This window comes from Prinia subflava, chromosome 7 (assembly GCF_021018805.1).
Source record: "Prinia subflava isolate CZ2003 ecotype Zambia chromosome 7, Cam_Psub_1.2, whole genome shotgun sequence".
In the NCBI taxonomy this organism is placed as follows: domain Eukaryota; kingdom Metazoa; phylum Chordata; class Aves; order Passeriformes; family Cisticolidae; genus Prinia; species Prinia subflava.
In genome coordinates, this window is record NC_086253.1 from 31,937,255 (window position 1) to 31,954,116 (window position 16,862).

The 16,862-nt window shown below is 45.5% G+C and overlaps 2 protein-coding genes across 7 annotated transcripts in view; both read left to right on the forward strand.

Moving 5' to 3' along the window:
• The window catches only part of LOC134552497 (transcription initiation factor TFIID subunit 4-like), a 464,313-nt gene extending 453,422 nt beyond the window's left edge, over nucleotides 1-10,891 (forward strand). The window contains exon 2 of the mRNA XM_063401181.1: nucleotides 10,090-10,891. Coding sequence (XP_063257251.1) covers nucleotides 10,090-10,786 — 697 coding nt within the window. The 3' untranslated portion in view covers nucleotides 10,787-10,891. The remainder of the gene's footprint in view (nucleotides 1-10,089) is intronic.
• Nucleotides 10,892-13,310: 2,419 nt separating this feature from the next.
• The window catches only part of FAT1 (FAT atypical cadherin 1), a 105,499-nt gene continuing 101,947 nt past the window's right edge, over nucleotides 13,311-16,862 (forward strand). For 2 of the 6 annotated variants that reach the window (XM_063402075.1, XM_063402076.1), the window contains exon 1: nucleotides 13,311-14,807. The gene's annotated coding sequence lies outside the window, so the exon portion shown is untranslated. Of the gene's footprint in view, nucleotides 14,808-16,535; nucleotides 16,640-16,862 lie in introns of those variants that run through there. The other 4 variants (XM_063402070.1, XM_063402073.1, XM_063402074.1 and 1 more) reach the window with 3 other exon arrangements.

A 16,862-nucleotide genomic window follows, 5' to 3' on the forward strand; every position in this document is an offset into this window, starting at 1 on the left:
TCAGGAAAAAAATTCCATGGGCTTGTATGTGACATTTTTCCTGAAATTACTTTAATCTAAAAACAGTATTGATTTTTCTATGGTTTAAGACTATGGTAAACATTTTTTGATCTTGAATTTTATTTAGGGTCCAATTCTGTAACTGGATTTTTCTCCTGGAAGGAGCATTGCCCAGTAATAGATACAGAATTCCCCTTATATTCAACTAGGTAGCTCTAATAAAGGATTACTTTCTGTAGTAATCTATGAATAGCCTGAAAAACTGAAGTCATTTATGTCCAAAGCAACATAAAGGCATGGCAGTACAGGGTTCTCTCTATTGCTATTCCTCACTTATTTGCATTTTCAGCAAAAATTAAAATCTTTATCTTATGATAAAGTCTCTAGAAGCATCTCTTTTCATCTTCTGAAATTTTAAACATGTATAAAAGCTTTTTTTGAATCCTAAACACACATCTAAACAAAACTAGATTAATTCACAAACAGATTTCCTACAGCAAGTGATGAGCTATCAAAAAGTCATTATATTCAGTCTCCACTGAAATGGGCCACATTCAAGCCAGTGACTTGGCTGTAAAAATTCAATTCTTGCTCCCTGGAGTATCCATCATCTCAGATAGCCTTTTTACCCTGTAATTATTTTTTTTCCACTAAACTCTAAACTACTGAATGATTATTGGGAACATACAGAAAATTTAACTTCTATATTTGATATTTCATCAAAATGCAGAAAACTCTTTCATGATCAGAGCTTTTATTCTTCTGTGCAGTGATGTTTGCAATTAGAATAAACAGAAAATAAGAAATACAGTCCACTGTGTGTGAAGATACCCTAGCAAAATATTTCAATCAAAACTGAAGAGAGAAGTGAGTGTTGCCGAATATTAAAAAAGCACAAAATCTTCATAACACATTTTACAAATACAGTTAACATAATACAACCAAGTAGTGCTCTGTTATAGCCACTGAAATTTAATAATGTATAATCTTTTTTCAATGGCCCTGCCTGATTGAAAATATTTTCATAAGACAGAAGGACAGAACTAAACAAAATTTTAATAAGTACTTTTATTTATGCAGTTAGATAGTTGTACAGTCCTTGTCACCAGACAGACTAAGCTGTTTAGCAATGTATTTTAATGTTTAAATCATGCAAGATGAGAAAACCTGTATGCAGCAATGCAGTTTCACATAATGTAGTTTCTGCCTGCTGCCTCTGGTAATGAAATAAGAAGATAGCCAGAGTATTTCAAGTAGTTCAGCAAAAAACTTATCTCCTGCCAGCACAAACATAGTTACTTACTGAATAAACAAACTCATTCCATTGCTGTGAAAGTAGCAAGTTTTTTCCAGGCTGCATTTTACTTTCATTTTGCAAAGGACTATGGTGGTAGTGACATTGTGGTAGTGATTTCATGACAAATAATCACTGAACTTCTTTTGATTCCCTGACATACTTCAACCCTGGCAGGAAAGTACAGGTGATGATAAATTCTTGCATTTATTTTATGTGGGTTTTTTTGGCTCACCAATTAAAAATGCTGCTGTAAAAGTGTTTCTAGCTCAACACATGCAATCCTTAGAATTGTCTCATTTGAACAATTTCTTGATAATATAACATATAAAATGGAAATGATGGGCTTAACAGCACAAAACTGAAAAAAAAAAAATCAGAATTCTGTGCATTTGCAGAAGTTTCAAAACCAACACCTCCTGAAACAGAAAGGCCTCTTACTTATACTGAGGAAACACTTGATAGGATATTTTGCTGATTTCAGTTAGATTTTCAGAAAAAGTTCAAATGAAAGTGCAGTGGAGTGCCCTACTGTTGAACACTTATGGTGGTAACAGTAATAGGAGAGAAAACTAAGCAGGAAGAAAAGTCAATAACTTGAGAGCAGAGGAGTTATCATCAAAGCCAGCCTTCTGTCGTGTACTCAGATTCCTATTACAGTTATAAGATGATAAGTACACAGAAACGTTGAGATAGACAGCATTAGCAGAAACATCCTTAAAACCTGCTAAAAAGGAAAGAGGGGTGGGAAGGAGAAGAGCAAAAATACTGTGCCAAGCAATTAAAAACAGGTTTAGGTATGAATTTTCTTCAAAATAATTTTGATACAATGCCTTGAAAATGCCAAATTTAAAGTAATCTTTTTCCTTATTACCCTTCTTTACTAGACTGATCTTGATTAACAGAAATAGACTTTCTTATGGTTAATTATAGTTAATCGTTAATGAGTTCCTATTGGATAAAATACATGTTGAAGTACTCTTTATTCCAGATTTTGGGCAGAACAGCAGCACTGTGATTTATTTTGAATATCATGATCTATCTGGTAGACTATTTGACTCATCAGCCTTGAATATCTAATGTTGCTTCCACAGGTCTGAAAAATTCCATCTGTGCAAGATACATATAGATGAATGAATCACCACAAGAATTTATTACTGGTTACATGCTTTCAAGGTACAAATGGACATAGCTACATTGGCTAGCTGAAAAATCTGCACAAAACCTGCAAACATTCCCTGGTACAATGGTAAGTTCAAACATCTTAACTGAATGCCAGATCTGTGGCTGAAAGGGAAAATATTTCCTTCTCACTCTCTCATGAAACTCATCTGTTGAACTATACCCAGTCTACCTCACCAATCTATTTTCTTCTTTCTGCTTCCTATGTAAGACCCTCTTGGCAGATATATCTTTCTCTGTAGTTTGAACTAGAACAAGGGTAATTTTTTCTGAACTTAAAGCATCTGCTTATGAGTTGTATTTATGTGGCATGCAAGTTTTATTACACAGCTTCAGCTTCCAAGACACTAGCTTTATAAAGATTGTCCATATAAAATAATAGTATAGTAAAATTTTATTTTAAGGCCAATTCATGCCTGAAGGCACGCTGTGTAACTTGATGTAGGTAAGCAATGATGTTGCAATTATAAATAGAAAAGGACACACTATATTTATTGTGACTGACACACTTATATATACTTATGATGTGAAAATGGGATACATTGATATTGATTCTTTGTTAGATCCTATTTTGATATATGCTTTTATTTAACAGACATTGCCCTTTATGTGATTCCATTTACATGAGGGAGTTTGTCCATACCTTCGGCGTGATACAATACTGGGCTGAATGAACACTTCTGTGGTGTTCATGATTTGGCTAATTTAAATAGTAATAACATATCTGATGTGCCATCACAGTACTAAAGATGGTATAGAGTACTAGAGATAGTATAGACTAGAACTTTATTATGACATAGCTTTATAATGGAGGATGCTGTGTTATATTGTTCTTGAACATTCTGTGAAGCTTTTAATGATTTAGCTATTTAAAATACAGAACTTTGACAAAAATGGAAAGAGTAAAGAAGGCAGCAAGTCATATTCTCTTTTTCTATAATGAAAGAGAGACAGAAGGTTAATGTCTGCAGAAAAATAAGAGAAAAAACCAGGTTTGTCAAGTCCTGTTCAGTAATACAGGGCATATGAGACAAGAGATAATTGTTATATGGAATATACATCTTAATCCTTTTATTAGGAAATTTTGTTTTGGCAACACAATTCCTTTGCATATAACAGAAAAGACATTACACTGCTCTATGACAGAATTGTGATGGACAGCCAAGTCAGGTAGAGTGGATAGACCAAGACCTTTTTCTTACAGAGCTGCCAAAAAAAGGATAGTAAATTACCTTCAAATACAGGAAAAGTACATTTTATTGGCTTTTAAAATAGAGTAGTTGACTTAATGGTGCCTAAGCAAGACAGAAAACAAATAAAAAGAGTTCATAAAAGATTCTTTCTCTGCCCACCATGCTCTCGCAAGAGAGGTTCTTGTTTCACATGCTGGATTGATTTCAGCTGGAGGAGCAATGTTTCAAGAAGTAAAGAACTGCCCCTAGTACTCATGAAGCCATTATTCTTTCCATGACTCACGATGGATAACTGTGTATCCTTTTGATAAACAGTCCTTAAAGCAGAGACTCTCATCTCCTTGCTATGACACAGTGTTTGAACCAGACAGGTAAAAGGAAGGGGGACTTGTCATGCTGAGCAACTTCTGTTTGTTCCTTAAATATTCATGCACTTCCAAGATCCAATAGCCTTTCACTGAACTCAGAATATTTTCATTGATTTAAGTTGGGTTTTGATTAATAACATAGAGAGGAAAACCATGTAGGTAAAAGAAGAAAGGTTTTTTCCACGCATACATTCTTTCTGGCCCAGACAACTCAGTTTACAGGAGATAACATATCATGTGGAATGGGAATGTCTAGTTAGGAGTCCTCTCTTACACTGGATGAAATAATATTCTGAAATACATTGAACTCTAGAAGCTGGATACACGTACGGAAATCTTAATAAGAAATTAATACTAATATTAGTAAAGTGGGATAAAAAACACCAGTAAAGACCAGGAATATTCATGTTGATGAAATCTAAGTGCTCTTAGCTGTATGTCCAGATGAATTGTAGCAGAAGAATCACATATAAGATTCCATTCTGTAGAGAAAACATTGAGCCTTAGTGATGGCGGAAAACAGCTTCCTTTCTATCAGCTTTTCAAAATTCTGAAGTCATTTAGGTTTGTAACTATTTGGATTTGCAAATCCTAAACCAAACCTTAACCTAAGATTAATTATATCTAGATGGATAAGCTATCTTACCTTAAATAAACATGAAGTTTATGACAGGGCAGATGCCAGCACAGTTAAAATTTCTTTGAGACATACAGTAAACTGAAGTAGATTGGGTTCTAGACTTACATGCTATATATTTTAATGCTATAGATTTATAAGCTGTAAGTCTACACCTAGTCTATTAAAAAGGACTGATGACCAAAATAAGAGACATGATGACTTGGTCTCAGTAGAGACCTATGCCTTTCTTTTTCCTTATAACCTGAAGAATTTTGAAGACATTCAGAGTATTAGATTCCACCATTAATCATCCTATACTAAATTAAAACCATCCTACCAACGCAGGAACATTAGGTAAATCCTTTGCTTATGCAGAGTCCAAACTTATTTCAGATGTTTATGAGTACCACAGTCACTTGGTCTCTCTACTTTTATCCATAGTTCTTCAAATTCTAATTTTGGATTTAGGACCAATTTTAGAATCAAAAGAACCAGTACCTTAGTACAAAACAGAACACAGCACTTGCACAACAGTCCTTCTTTTACTTCATTCGATCCTACATAATACTAATGTCACCAGAGCTCTTACAACTTCAATTTTGTGATCTCACATCAGCTGTGGGTTTAATGGAACCTGGACAATTAATTCCATTGACTCAAAACCAAGGAAGTAAAATTTTTACTATTTGTAACACTATGTCATATAAGCACTATTTGGACTTCAATGTTTTTTAGTTTTGAAAGCTCTTGAAAGCTCTAAAAGAGATGAAGAACCAGTTCAAGAAAACAGGATGCTTAAGATCTAGTGGAGAGCAGGTTTCTTTCATCTCTTGTTGTCCTAGAAAGTGACAGTCATGTCAGCTCTGGACTGGTGAGACTGAAAATCCCTTTCCTTACTCTGGCGTTAAGCCTGTGCTTGATAAAATAAAAAATACCAGCCTACATAGCTTAAAAAATAATTTGAAAATTAGTGACTGTCATAGCTTAGCCCTTTTCTGACCTTTTCAAACATTTTTATTGTCCTATAATTATTTAAATCTAAACTCAGTAGTTACTTGTGGTGTAGGCATGAGACTCTGATCTTATGCAATTCTGCCTTGAGCTTGGTGAATCTGGGCTCTGCAGAGCAGTCCAGGGTAACATCTAATGGAGAAGCAGACTCAGCCTACCTTGCAGAGCCAGGCAACACAAAAATATCCCTGCAGATCTCCATCATCTTTCCACCCTAGTGAATATTGAAGATAAGAGGGATGTTGACTTTTGTTTGGGATGAACTAGCACAAACCATTACCCTAAATTCTATCCAGACCTTTATTCAAAACACCAGTACTGTCCATAACAGTGCAGCTGGTTCTGTTCCAGTCGCCAGTATGGCACACAGTAGAATAAATGTCACAAAAGCAAACTTATGTGATTTTTTAAATTATTTATGAAGATAGATTGGTGAAGAAATGTGTGATGTGCAAAAGTGGCTTGTTTCTGAAGTGATGTTAAAATGCTCCTTAAAAGCTGACACACACAGAGGTAATCTGTAAGACCGAAATGTTGTAAATATGAGGTTGCCTAGCTCACTTCTGTTTAAAGAATATTCTTCTCCTTCCTGCTGCTAAAAGAACAAAAATGAAAAATCACTCTGTAACAGAGCAGCTGTCTCTGCCAATTTAAAGGCTCAGAAAATTACTAGTGGAATATTTGGGTGTCCTCACCCTACTAGTACCTGAAGAACTAGAACCATAAAATTGCCTTTCAAGTTTAACTTTTCTCCTCTGTAGCATTGCTCCAGGTTTTCTTTACTACTGTAAATCTGTGTATTTAACACACATCCACAAATAGTTGTAGCTTGTAGGTTTAATGATTGAGTTGCCTCAGTAAATTCCTCTTTAGGTTCACAGGGCACACAATAGATTGTCAAGTAGCTGAGATTGTTTAGCATTTCATTATACCAAAGCTGATATATGACTATTATTTTGACATTGCTGCCTTGGAAGTCTTGAATAGCACCGTGAAAAAATACCTAATCAAATAGTCAGTGATGTTTTATGCAGTAATAATTCTCTGGGGTAAAAGAAAGTCAATAAAAATAATTAAAATATGAAAAGTTAAATATCCTTGCTCAAATTCTGTCAGATAAAGAGACGTATGCTAAGGTAATCCTAAAGATTTTCAGGGGTTTTGAAAAACCTTGGTTTAGGTAAGAGGAAGTCAGCACTCTCTCAAATGTGTATTTCATAGAAATTGCCCCCTTTCCCCCCTGTAAATGGCAGACGGGGGGAAAGGGAGGGAAGTGGACATTTGTAGTTCAACCTAAGTTTTCAAAGAGTAGACAAGAACAGCCAGAAAGACAGAATTAGTTTTTATTGCCCAGGTCTGCTTTTACTAGACAGGAAACAAACTAGAGTGGTAAAGGAGTATATACCATTGACTGCAGGCCAGGGAAAGGATAATTATGAAATTTTGGGGAGTTGTTTTGCTTTCTAAATGCTACAACTAATTGAAGTCTGGGGAGTTCTTCTTAAGACAGATAGGAAAAGGAGAACAACTAGAATAGAACTCTTACCAAACAGCCTCTTCCTCCCTGTATAAAACAGTTCAGATAGAATACAGGGTTTGTACCGTACAGAATTTACTTCTTACTGTAAAACCAATCAGGTCAGTTCATATTTAATTGACAGAGAACTCACTGGAAACTGCATCTGACCTCTTTACTGAAAAGATGTATCTGCCCTCTGTCAAAGACAATTGATGTTTATGGCCCCTTTATTGCCCTTGAGTCACAGGCTGCTATTATGTTCAAAAGTGCTTTTTTTTGAAGCTGCACTTTGTGTAACAATTGCAACTAGTTTACCCTCATAGAGACCAAGAGAGAGTTATGGTGAGGTGAGGACCTTTGCCATCTCTGAGCTGGTGCAATTCAAAGCACCAGTTTCGATCTTCAAACTTTTATGCAGCTGAAGTAGCAACAATTTAAAATTATCTTCTCTTTAACAAAATGGGAGCTGAGAAATCAGTCCAAAGTACTTCAGATATCATTCCCCAAGTGCATACCTTGGACTGGGAGCAGGAAAATTTCTCTGGAGGACACTTGAGCTTGATATTTACTTCCGATCTCACTCAGTTAACTATCAGCTCCTCTTCGTTAAATATATAACAAACAAGAGCTGAAATCTGTGAAGCTAGGCTTTGAGATAAATTGGTGAGAAGAATGTTAGTGCCACAATATCTTAGAAGAAGATGGTAATGCTTATGCTTATGATTATGTGAAAATACAATTTCTATTTCAGTGTTTGGGAAATTCCTAAGCTGAAGGATTCATGTTTCTCTTGAAAGAAAACAGTCAAGTCCAGATAACTGGATAACTTTTTTTTGTTTGGTTAGTTTTCCTTTTTTATTGACAGCTGAGCTGAAACTTGTTTCGTCTTAAGCAATTTGATAAGGACAGTTAAAAGATGTCAGGGAGAACCAAACATATTTTGCTACAACAGTTATGAGATTGGAAGATTTTCAGCAACGTGGATGGTGCCCTAGACACCCAAGTGTGATTTCTCTTTCGCACCTTTCCTAAAGGTTAGCCAAATATAACACAATATATGAATTTTCTTTGGGATAACATATCACAAAGATACCCTTTCACATTATAGTGAAAGTAAAAAATAATTATAACAGCTTTATTGACACTATTTCCAAGAAAAAAAAATTAAAGGGCAGAGAAAATACAACATGAAAATGGAATATTCAGTAAGTATCAAAACGGCTTTGTCAACATTATTTAAGATGTCAGAAACCTGTTTTAGAAGGTAAACTTATCTATTTCATGCAGACTTATGAACACACTTGCCTGGACATCATGGCTCCAACACTTTATCTGAAGTGCTAAGCACCATTACCCATGGTTGGAGAAGGATGGCATATCCCTTTATTCTTCTTCTAAAGTACTTGTACATGTCAGTACATGTCAGCATAGCATGTCTAGTAGGAGATCCAAATCGGAAGCCTCTACGTTTTTTATTATCTTTACCAGATACTTTTCAGAGATGTTCCTGTTTGACTTTCAGAAGGTTACTGCAATTCTACCACTTCTCCAGGCATTAAGAATTAAAGTTTAGACAAAAGTTTAAGCACTCTGTGGTTCTGACTTTTCACTATTTAACTCAGCAATCAACCACAATATGGTAATGGATCTCAAAGGTAGGAAATTTCTTACTCCAAAATGAGAAATATTTGCAACTGTAGGGAGTAGAAGTGTGGTTTACATTTGTTTCTATCCTTTAGCTATAATGGCCTAAAGTGTTTCCCTTCTAGTTCTTTTCTGGAATGCTATTTTCAATGCAGTTTATTTTATGCAACTCACTTTGAAGCAGTTTTCACAGAAGAAAGGTCATTTGGCCCAGTGGCATTTGGATAAAGACTCAGTATAATTCCATTTAGGGTCTTTAGAAAGAAGATGAAATGCTAAATAAATCAGTCAGCTGTGTCTGCTGTGGGAACCTATAAGGACAGAGAATTTTGACATTAAACTTTCCAGAGGTGTTGCCATGAATTTTCCTGGTTTGCTGAGCGTTCATATTAAAGGAGAAACGTGCAGTTTCTCACGCTGGTGAATTGTAAACACAGGACCATGTTTTGTAAATATTGGCAATGTTATGAATACTTTCTCCAAGACAAGGGGAGGTTGAATGACAGCCTCCTGGACCAATGTGACAGGAGAGGTGGCAATACCCTTCTCCAATCCATGGTCACCTTGACACAGATATATAATGGAAAAATAAACTAAGGGCAGGGTCTTCTGCCCTGCTGCTGTTGTTGCACCCAGATCTGTGTCCCCAGTCTGTTTTCCTGGTTGGGCCTCCACGGTGATAACTGGCGCCTATACGTGGTCAAGTTGCAAGCTAGTGAGGAAAGAAAAAAGAAGAAAAAAAAAAAATCTGCCTTCTACAGCTGCAAAAAGAAGAAACCCACGATGTTCTCAGAGGAACGATTGATGATGGAACTGCTCCACTCCTTTTTGTTGTCCTGTGACGCTGACTTGACCAGGAAACACGTGAGAGAACTGTTTAGCTGGGGAAAGAAACTTGGAATTTTTTATAGTGCTGAAAAAGCACTCTCAATCGACCCATGGAAAACCCTGGGGGAAAAACTTTTTTTATCCGTTCTGAATGGAAATATGAGCGCTAGCGCTCTCCTAGGGACCTGGGGAACAGTCTTCCCACTTCTAAAAGAGGCTGGAGAGGACTTTGAAGTTGATTCTGGGCTTTCGACAGGAAGCAGGACTGGCTCCCCTGCGAGCTCCGTTGCTTCTGACGAGGATTGCTCTGATGCAGGGTTAGAGCCGATGCAGGAGACCCCCACCCCCATGTCGGGGGTTGGGCGCGCCCAGCGGGGTTTTTGGAAGGGCGGGGAAGCTTTTTTCGTTCCGCTCCCCGCGCGGTTGGCCAGGCGGGGAGCTGGGGTGCCGAGGGGGCGGAGCGCTCGGCCTCGGGTCCCACGCCGAGCGCGGGGGATCGCCCGCGCCGCCCCGGGCCGCCGTGCCGCGGCGACCCCCCCGCTGCCCGCCACCGCTGCGGGGTCCGCCCTGCAGCTGCCGCGCGGAGCCGCGCCGCCTCGGGCCCCCTGCGGGGAGCCGGGGGGGCCGCCGTGCGCGCCGCCCCTGACGCTGCAGGCGCCGCCCCCTGCCGCCGCCTCCCCGGCCCGGCCCGCCCCGCCGCGACCTGCTCCGCGCAGGATTCGGCAGGCGAGCCCGGCGGGGACGGCCCCTCCCTGCCCCGTCCCGCCGCTGCGCCAAATGCTGTGCGCGGGGTCGCCGCCGCCGCCCACCGCGCCGCGCCCCGCCCCACGCGTCCGGTGCCGGTCCGGCGCCGCGGGGGGAGGGCTGGGCGCAACGCTGCCCGCCGCTGCGGGGCCCCCCGTGCCGTGCGACCCCCCAGCGCCGCCACGCGGCACCGCCGCGCGTCCCCTCCCTGCCGCTCGGGGAATGCCCTCCCGCACCGAGCGGGAGGGGCTCTCGGCTGCCGCTGCTGCCGCCGACCTGGCCACCGACCCATCGACTGGCCGGGCAGGAGCTGAAAGCTGTGGCCCGTCGGCCACGCCCCCCTGCCCAGCGCGACAATCACCCCCCGCTCAGAGAGGAGTCTGAGCGAGTCACTGTCCCCCGCCCGCCCCCCCTACGGGGCCGGGTCGGCTGTGGGAGATGATAACGGGGAAAAAGCGTTGTCTGATGTGCATGCTTTTCCTGTCGTGAAATCGGATGAGGTTTTTAGTCCTGCATCCCAGGTGAACCAGGCTGCTGACCTAAGAGAGCTGCTGCCTGAAGATGCAGCTTTGCCCGAGCCAGTTCAGGGACCTGTGGACGTGGGTCCACAGCATCATAGCCATGATGACCCATCATGGGCAGTCCCGTTTCCCTTATCAAGGGACGTGGCAGAAAATAATACAAGCTTCACTGAGGCAATTCAATGGATCAGTGCAGAATTTGAGAATCTGATCTTTCCTTATGTAATAAGAGGTTTTGCAACAGTGATGCTTGAACCTCAACAGGTTTTTACCTTTGAAAGAAATTGGAAATTCCTAGCTGGACAAATGGCTGTTGAAAATAGCCACCTGCCTCGAGATGATCCCTTGTTTGGGGTCGGAGTTGACCTACTTATGGGGAGGAGTCAATATGCTTGCCCTGATGTGCAAGCTGGCCTTTCTTTCACTGTTTTAGATTCGTGCAGATACATAGGGATATCTGCATTGATAAAAACCAAGTTATCCTTCTCCCCAAAGGAAGACTTCTTAGACATAGCACAGAAGCCAGAGGAAGCTTTTCATAAATTTATAGTGCGTCTGATGGATTTTTTAGAGATGAGAGTCCAGGATAGCACTTTAAGAATGATAATTTTGGAGCAATTAGCAAGAAGCCATGCTAATTCTGCTTGCCAGAGGCTCCTGGAAACCATTCCAGAGACTTCTACTGTCCTGGAGATGGTCCAGACCTGTGCAGTTCTAAACACCTGTGATTCTATGGTGATTACCCCAACAGCTGCTTCACAGCCGGCTGAACAGAGGCAGAATGCTGGACATGAGACACAGGCAGATATTCAGCCTAGTGGAGAACAGGAAAAGGAGGCACAGAAAGTGACTCCCTTGTTTTTCTGCGCACAAGGTGTGGGTCCAGACCATACTGCAGAAACATGCGAGGCAGTGGGTCATGCTGAGCCCACGCCAAGCCCGAAAACTCGGAGGCAAAGAAAAAGACGAAGACGTCAGGGGGACGAAACAGTTTCCCAAGCTCTAGAACAAGAGCAAAATTCTCTGGCTGGTGTACAGCCATCATCTCAAGTGTAGGAAGTGTTGATGTTGCCACATAGCTATGGTCAGTTTTCCTTGGACCTTGCAGTGGGTTTCTACGTCCACATCCTATGTTGCATGCATTCTTTGAGAAAAAGTCAATTGCTCAATTTGTGTTTTCTAAGTTCTCTATCCTCAGGTTCTGTGATCCATGCTAAGACGGCGGCCACTGAAAGTCTGCTGAGCTGCCTCAGGTGCATTGGACTGATCCTGTTTGATCCTGAAACCTTGTGCATCCTGTGTCACCCTAGTGCCACCCATCAGAGAAGCCTCTTCGAGATCTGATTAACATGGACACGGACTGGCATCTTCTCTTTTCCTATATGGCCTCCATAGAGACTTTGGATCCTGTGGAGCTGCTGGACAAGGACTGACTGAAGCAGTGTGATGCTGAGAGCCAGCGGACTGTTAATCATGGACTCAGAGGAATTGTTTGCTACGGCTCAGTTTTATGTATGGTAGCCATTGTGACCTCTGTGGGGAAAGGGCACGTTGTTTGGGGGTTGTGGTTTTGGGACAGAACTTTTGGGGTTCAGAATTTTCAACTGAGTGGTTAAATCTTTCTTGGAATGCTCCTGCCTTTTGCACCGTATATTCCCTTGTATCTTATAAAAATTTAAAAATATGAGGGTGTTGGTTGAATTATGTTAGACTATGCTCGAGATATTTTGAGCAGGTTATTGCAAGGGGTTCAGGGTGAAACCCTGGGTAGCAAAGGCAGAATCAGACCAACATGTAGCCCTCACACCGTCACCTAAATGAAGGTCGGTGAACTTTATACAGGTTTTTTTTTCTTTCTTTTTTCCTGTCATAGAATTGTTCATTTTTCTTTTTTTGTTTTCTTTTTAATATACTTAAAAGGGTGAGATGTTGCCATGAATTTTCCTGGTTTGCTGAGCGTTCATATTAAAGGAGAAACGTGCAGTTTCTCACGCTGGTGAATTGTAAACACAGGACCATGTTTTGTAAATATTGGCAATGTTATGAATACTTTCTCCAAGACAAGGGGAGGTTGAATGACAGCCTCCTGGACCAATGTGACAGGAGAGGTGGCGATACCCTTCTCCAATCCATGGTCACCTTGACACAGATATATAATGGAAAAATAAACTAAGGGCAGGGTCTTCTGCCCTGCTGCTGTTGTTGCACCCAGATCTGTGTCCCCAGTCTGTTTTCCTGGTTGGGCCTCCACGGTGATACAGAGGTTTGCTCAAAGTGAACATTCCTAGACAGAAATGGCATGTATGCGCTATTTGGAAATGTACTTAATATTTATATAATGCAGTTTGTATCTGCTCTTCCTATCCTAGAATCCTGCATGCTCATTTGGCTGATAGATTTTAGTGGTGTATCTTATTTTGGGAAGAAGCCCATGACTTTAAGCTCCCTAGGGATAAATTGTTTAGTAAAAGAATACTTTACCTTGTGAGAATCTCAGAGTGCTTAACAAATTTACTGTCACACTATGTCTCTCAGGCAAATAACTTTTAAAGCATTTTCTGTGGTTCATCCAAAATTTTATAAATCACACCATTCAGGACCTTCTGAGGCCGTTTCTTTCAGCTGATCCCTGCCACTAGGCAGTGCAACAACTGAACTTTGTCGAAGAAGGGTAATTGGTTGGGGCTGATTTCAGATGAGGGATAAGCACATTATAAATACATTTCGCTTGCTTGCGGTGTATTATTTTGGAGAAAGAGCTGCCATTCTGCACTTTTTTTGCTGTGCTTTGAGAAACACACCTCCCTTGAAGAAAAGAAACGAAAAAGAGGCAGAAAAGGGGGAGGGGGGGGAGGGAAAGGGAAAAGAAGGGAAAAAAGAGAAAAAAGGAGAGGGAGAGGGAGAGGGAGAGGGAGAGGGAGAGGGAGAGGGAGAGGGCTATTCGTGACTTAACGTGGCCGGGAGAGAGGGGGAGATTCCCGTGCTCAGCCCACTGGGAGCCTCTCGGTGAGGCTCCGGCTGTGCCTGCCGAGCAGGAGCCGCCAGGCTTTGCCGAGTCGAGCGGCGTTCGGCGGCGGAGCCAGCGGGGCCTCCGAGCGGCGGCGGCGGCCACGGAGAGTTGCGGCGGCGGAGCCGTGCCGGGCACTGCGCCTCACCTGCCGAGCGAGAGAAGGAAGGCGGGCGGGCGGCCGCGGTCCCGGTGCGCGCCCGAGAGCCCGCGGGGAGCCGCGCAGAGCTGCGCGCTGCTCCCTGCCGCCGCCGCGCTCCACTGCAGCGGCGAGGACGGGGAGGGGGGTGGTGCTGCCGTGAGCAGGGTCCGAGGGGGACGGACAGAGTGCGAAAGAAGACGGAGGGAGAAGGAGGGAGGGAAGGAGGGAGGGAGGGAGGCGGGGGAAGGAGAGAGAGAGGGAAGGAGTCGGCGATCCGGCGCAGCGTCCCCACTCTCACTCTCTCCGCTGCTTTAACTCCTCAACTCTGCCCGTTCTTTGCCTGGACATGTCTTAAGAAAGTTGGATCTCTCCCTCCCTCTCGTCTTTCTTCTTCTTCTCCCTTTTTTTTTTCCTTCTTTTTTTCTTTTTTTTTCTTCTTCTTCTCCCACTCCCCGTGTGTTTTTCCTCCCCCCCGGCTGAAGTTTCACGCAGCGGATGGGTCGGAGCCGACATGCCGCGCTGTGGCGGCGGGGCCGGGCGCCACGCTGGCTGCGCGCCGGGGCCGCGCTGAGCCGCGGGGCCGCTGCGGGGCTCACGCTCTAGAGGCGTGCGGGCACCGGGGCACTGCTCGCGCCTCCTCCAAAGGACAAAAAGGAACGCGGGGGGAGGAAGCGTGCGGAGATGAACTGAGCTGGAGCGGACTTTCTGAGAAGAGTGCCGAGTCCAGCTGGTCTGGTGAGTTCTTTGTTTAATGAGTTTATTATGAGCAGGGTGCTGAGAGGGATGATTCCCTTGAGAGTTCTAGTGCTCTGATTTGTTGCGTTACTGAAAACAGTAGGGCCTTCGATTCAACCCGTGGTTTTTAACTGTGTAAAGTGTGTATGTTTATGCATCTGTCAATACGTGTATATATATAAACGCACATCGACTGTATGCAAACCTTCGCGTACCTGGAGCTGAAGGTACCCCAAGCTTTACCGCCTCCTTCCCCGGGAGAGCGAGGAGGTAGATTCCTGACCCAAAGCCCTGTGGCCGAGCCGGGCTGGTCGCCGCGGGGCTACTGGCTCGGTCGTGCTCCCTTCGGAAGAGCCGGGGCCGGAGCAGCGCCCGTCGCCCGTGCGCTGTGGCGCGACGCCCCCTGCCTGCCCGCCCGCCCGCCGCGGAACTGCGCCGCCGCCGCTGCCCCGGGCAGCCGGAGCCGGCCGGGGGCTGCAGGGCCGGCCCGGGCAGGGGGCGCGGGCGCCACGGGGCGGAGCGGTGACCCTGAAAGCCGGCGCTTTCCGACCGGGTTGGTTCCTTTTGACCGGCAGCCCTGGGCGCGTGGGGCTGTGGTTGAAGAGGGGCTCCCTCCGCCGCTGGCTATATTTAATTATGTGGCTAATAAAAGACGTGGCGGGGCTAATGCGTGGTAAATGCGCCCCCGCTGGCGGCTCCTGCCTGCAACTCGGCTTCGTCGGGAATCCGCTGGGACAGGATTCCCCAGGCAAACACTTGATCGTTATTAAGTGTGATCATTTATTAATGGGGAATCCTTCAAGGACCGTTTCGGAGTATTAATCTTTAACGGAAGGCTGACAGACTGACAGATACCTCTTCAGTATGAATCCGGCAGGGCGCTTTTCCGCTTGAGGGCACGGAGAGGTAGCCCATACCCTCTCCGCGGGCCGCAGGGTGGTCGCCACTGCGCTCCCCGCCTGTATACCCGGCTCCGCACTCCCTCTCACTGCCGCTGCTTTTCCCGACGCCGGAGCAGGGCGCCGTTCCCTACAGCGGTGCCAGGGAACCGCGGGACACGCCAGTCGCTTTTGGCTCCTGCTGAGACCTCCCTCCTCCGCCCGGCCGTTCAGCGGCGGCTCGCCCAGCCGAGGTGGGGAGGCGGGAGCCCAAGCCCGCCGGCGCGGTCCGGGGGCGGCAGCCCGGCCGCCTGTGGGAAGGGGAGCGGCCGCCGAGGCGCTGCGGTCGCCGCTGGGCGCCCCTGGGTGCCACCGGTGCGGGCGGGCATCGCGGGCCCTGCCGGCCACCCCCTGTTCCTCGGACGGCAGAGGACCGCGTGTTCCCGCGGGCTCTGGCCATCTCCCCTGCCATCCCCGTAAGACATCCCCGGCAGCAGCTTTCAGAACTTTCTGAGCAGCCTTTCTGGGGGAGGACTTCACCATAGCCGAAGTCGCTCGCGTCCCTGGACCTGCACCCGATTCCCTGCCGCTCCCGTCGTGCAGGAGCGGGGCGAGCGTGGCGGAGGTGAGGGAATCCCCCCAATCTCGGGCCACGAGGAGGAACAGCCTGTGGTTGTGGTTCGCCCTTCCCCCGCTGTTCCGTTCCGTTCGTCCTTCCCCGGCGGGGCCGGGCAGGGGTGCGGAGCCGCCGCCGCTCCAGCCGAACGCCGCAGAAACGAGTTCCAGAGGGGCGGCCGTGCAGCGCCGCGGAGGAATCCGGCGGGGGGCGCCGCGGCCCGCAGGGGGCGGAGAGGCTCCGGTGAGGCGCGCTGGTGGCCGGGGAAGAAAGGGGGAGCGGCGCGGCTGGCACTGTGCGGGGCTGGCTCCGGCCCGCAGGCAGCGAGCCGCATAGAGGTGAGCGCCGGGCCAGCCCAAAGTTGGGAGAAGTTTTGGCGGCGGGGGAGGACGGGCGGTGCGGATCCCTTGGGAAGTTGAGGCTCCGAGGCGAGGCCGGGACGGGGGCGAGGCCACCCGGAGGCGCTGGGCGAGGGCTGCCTCGTGCTGCGGGCCCGGCGGGACGGGCTGCGAGCGGCGCCGACCCCTCCCCGGCCCCCCTGCTCCCCGGCTCCCCGGCTCC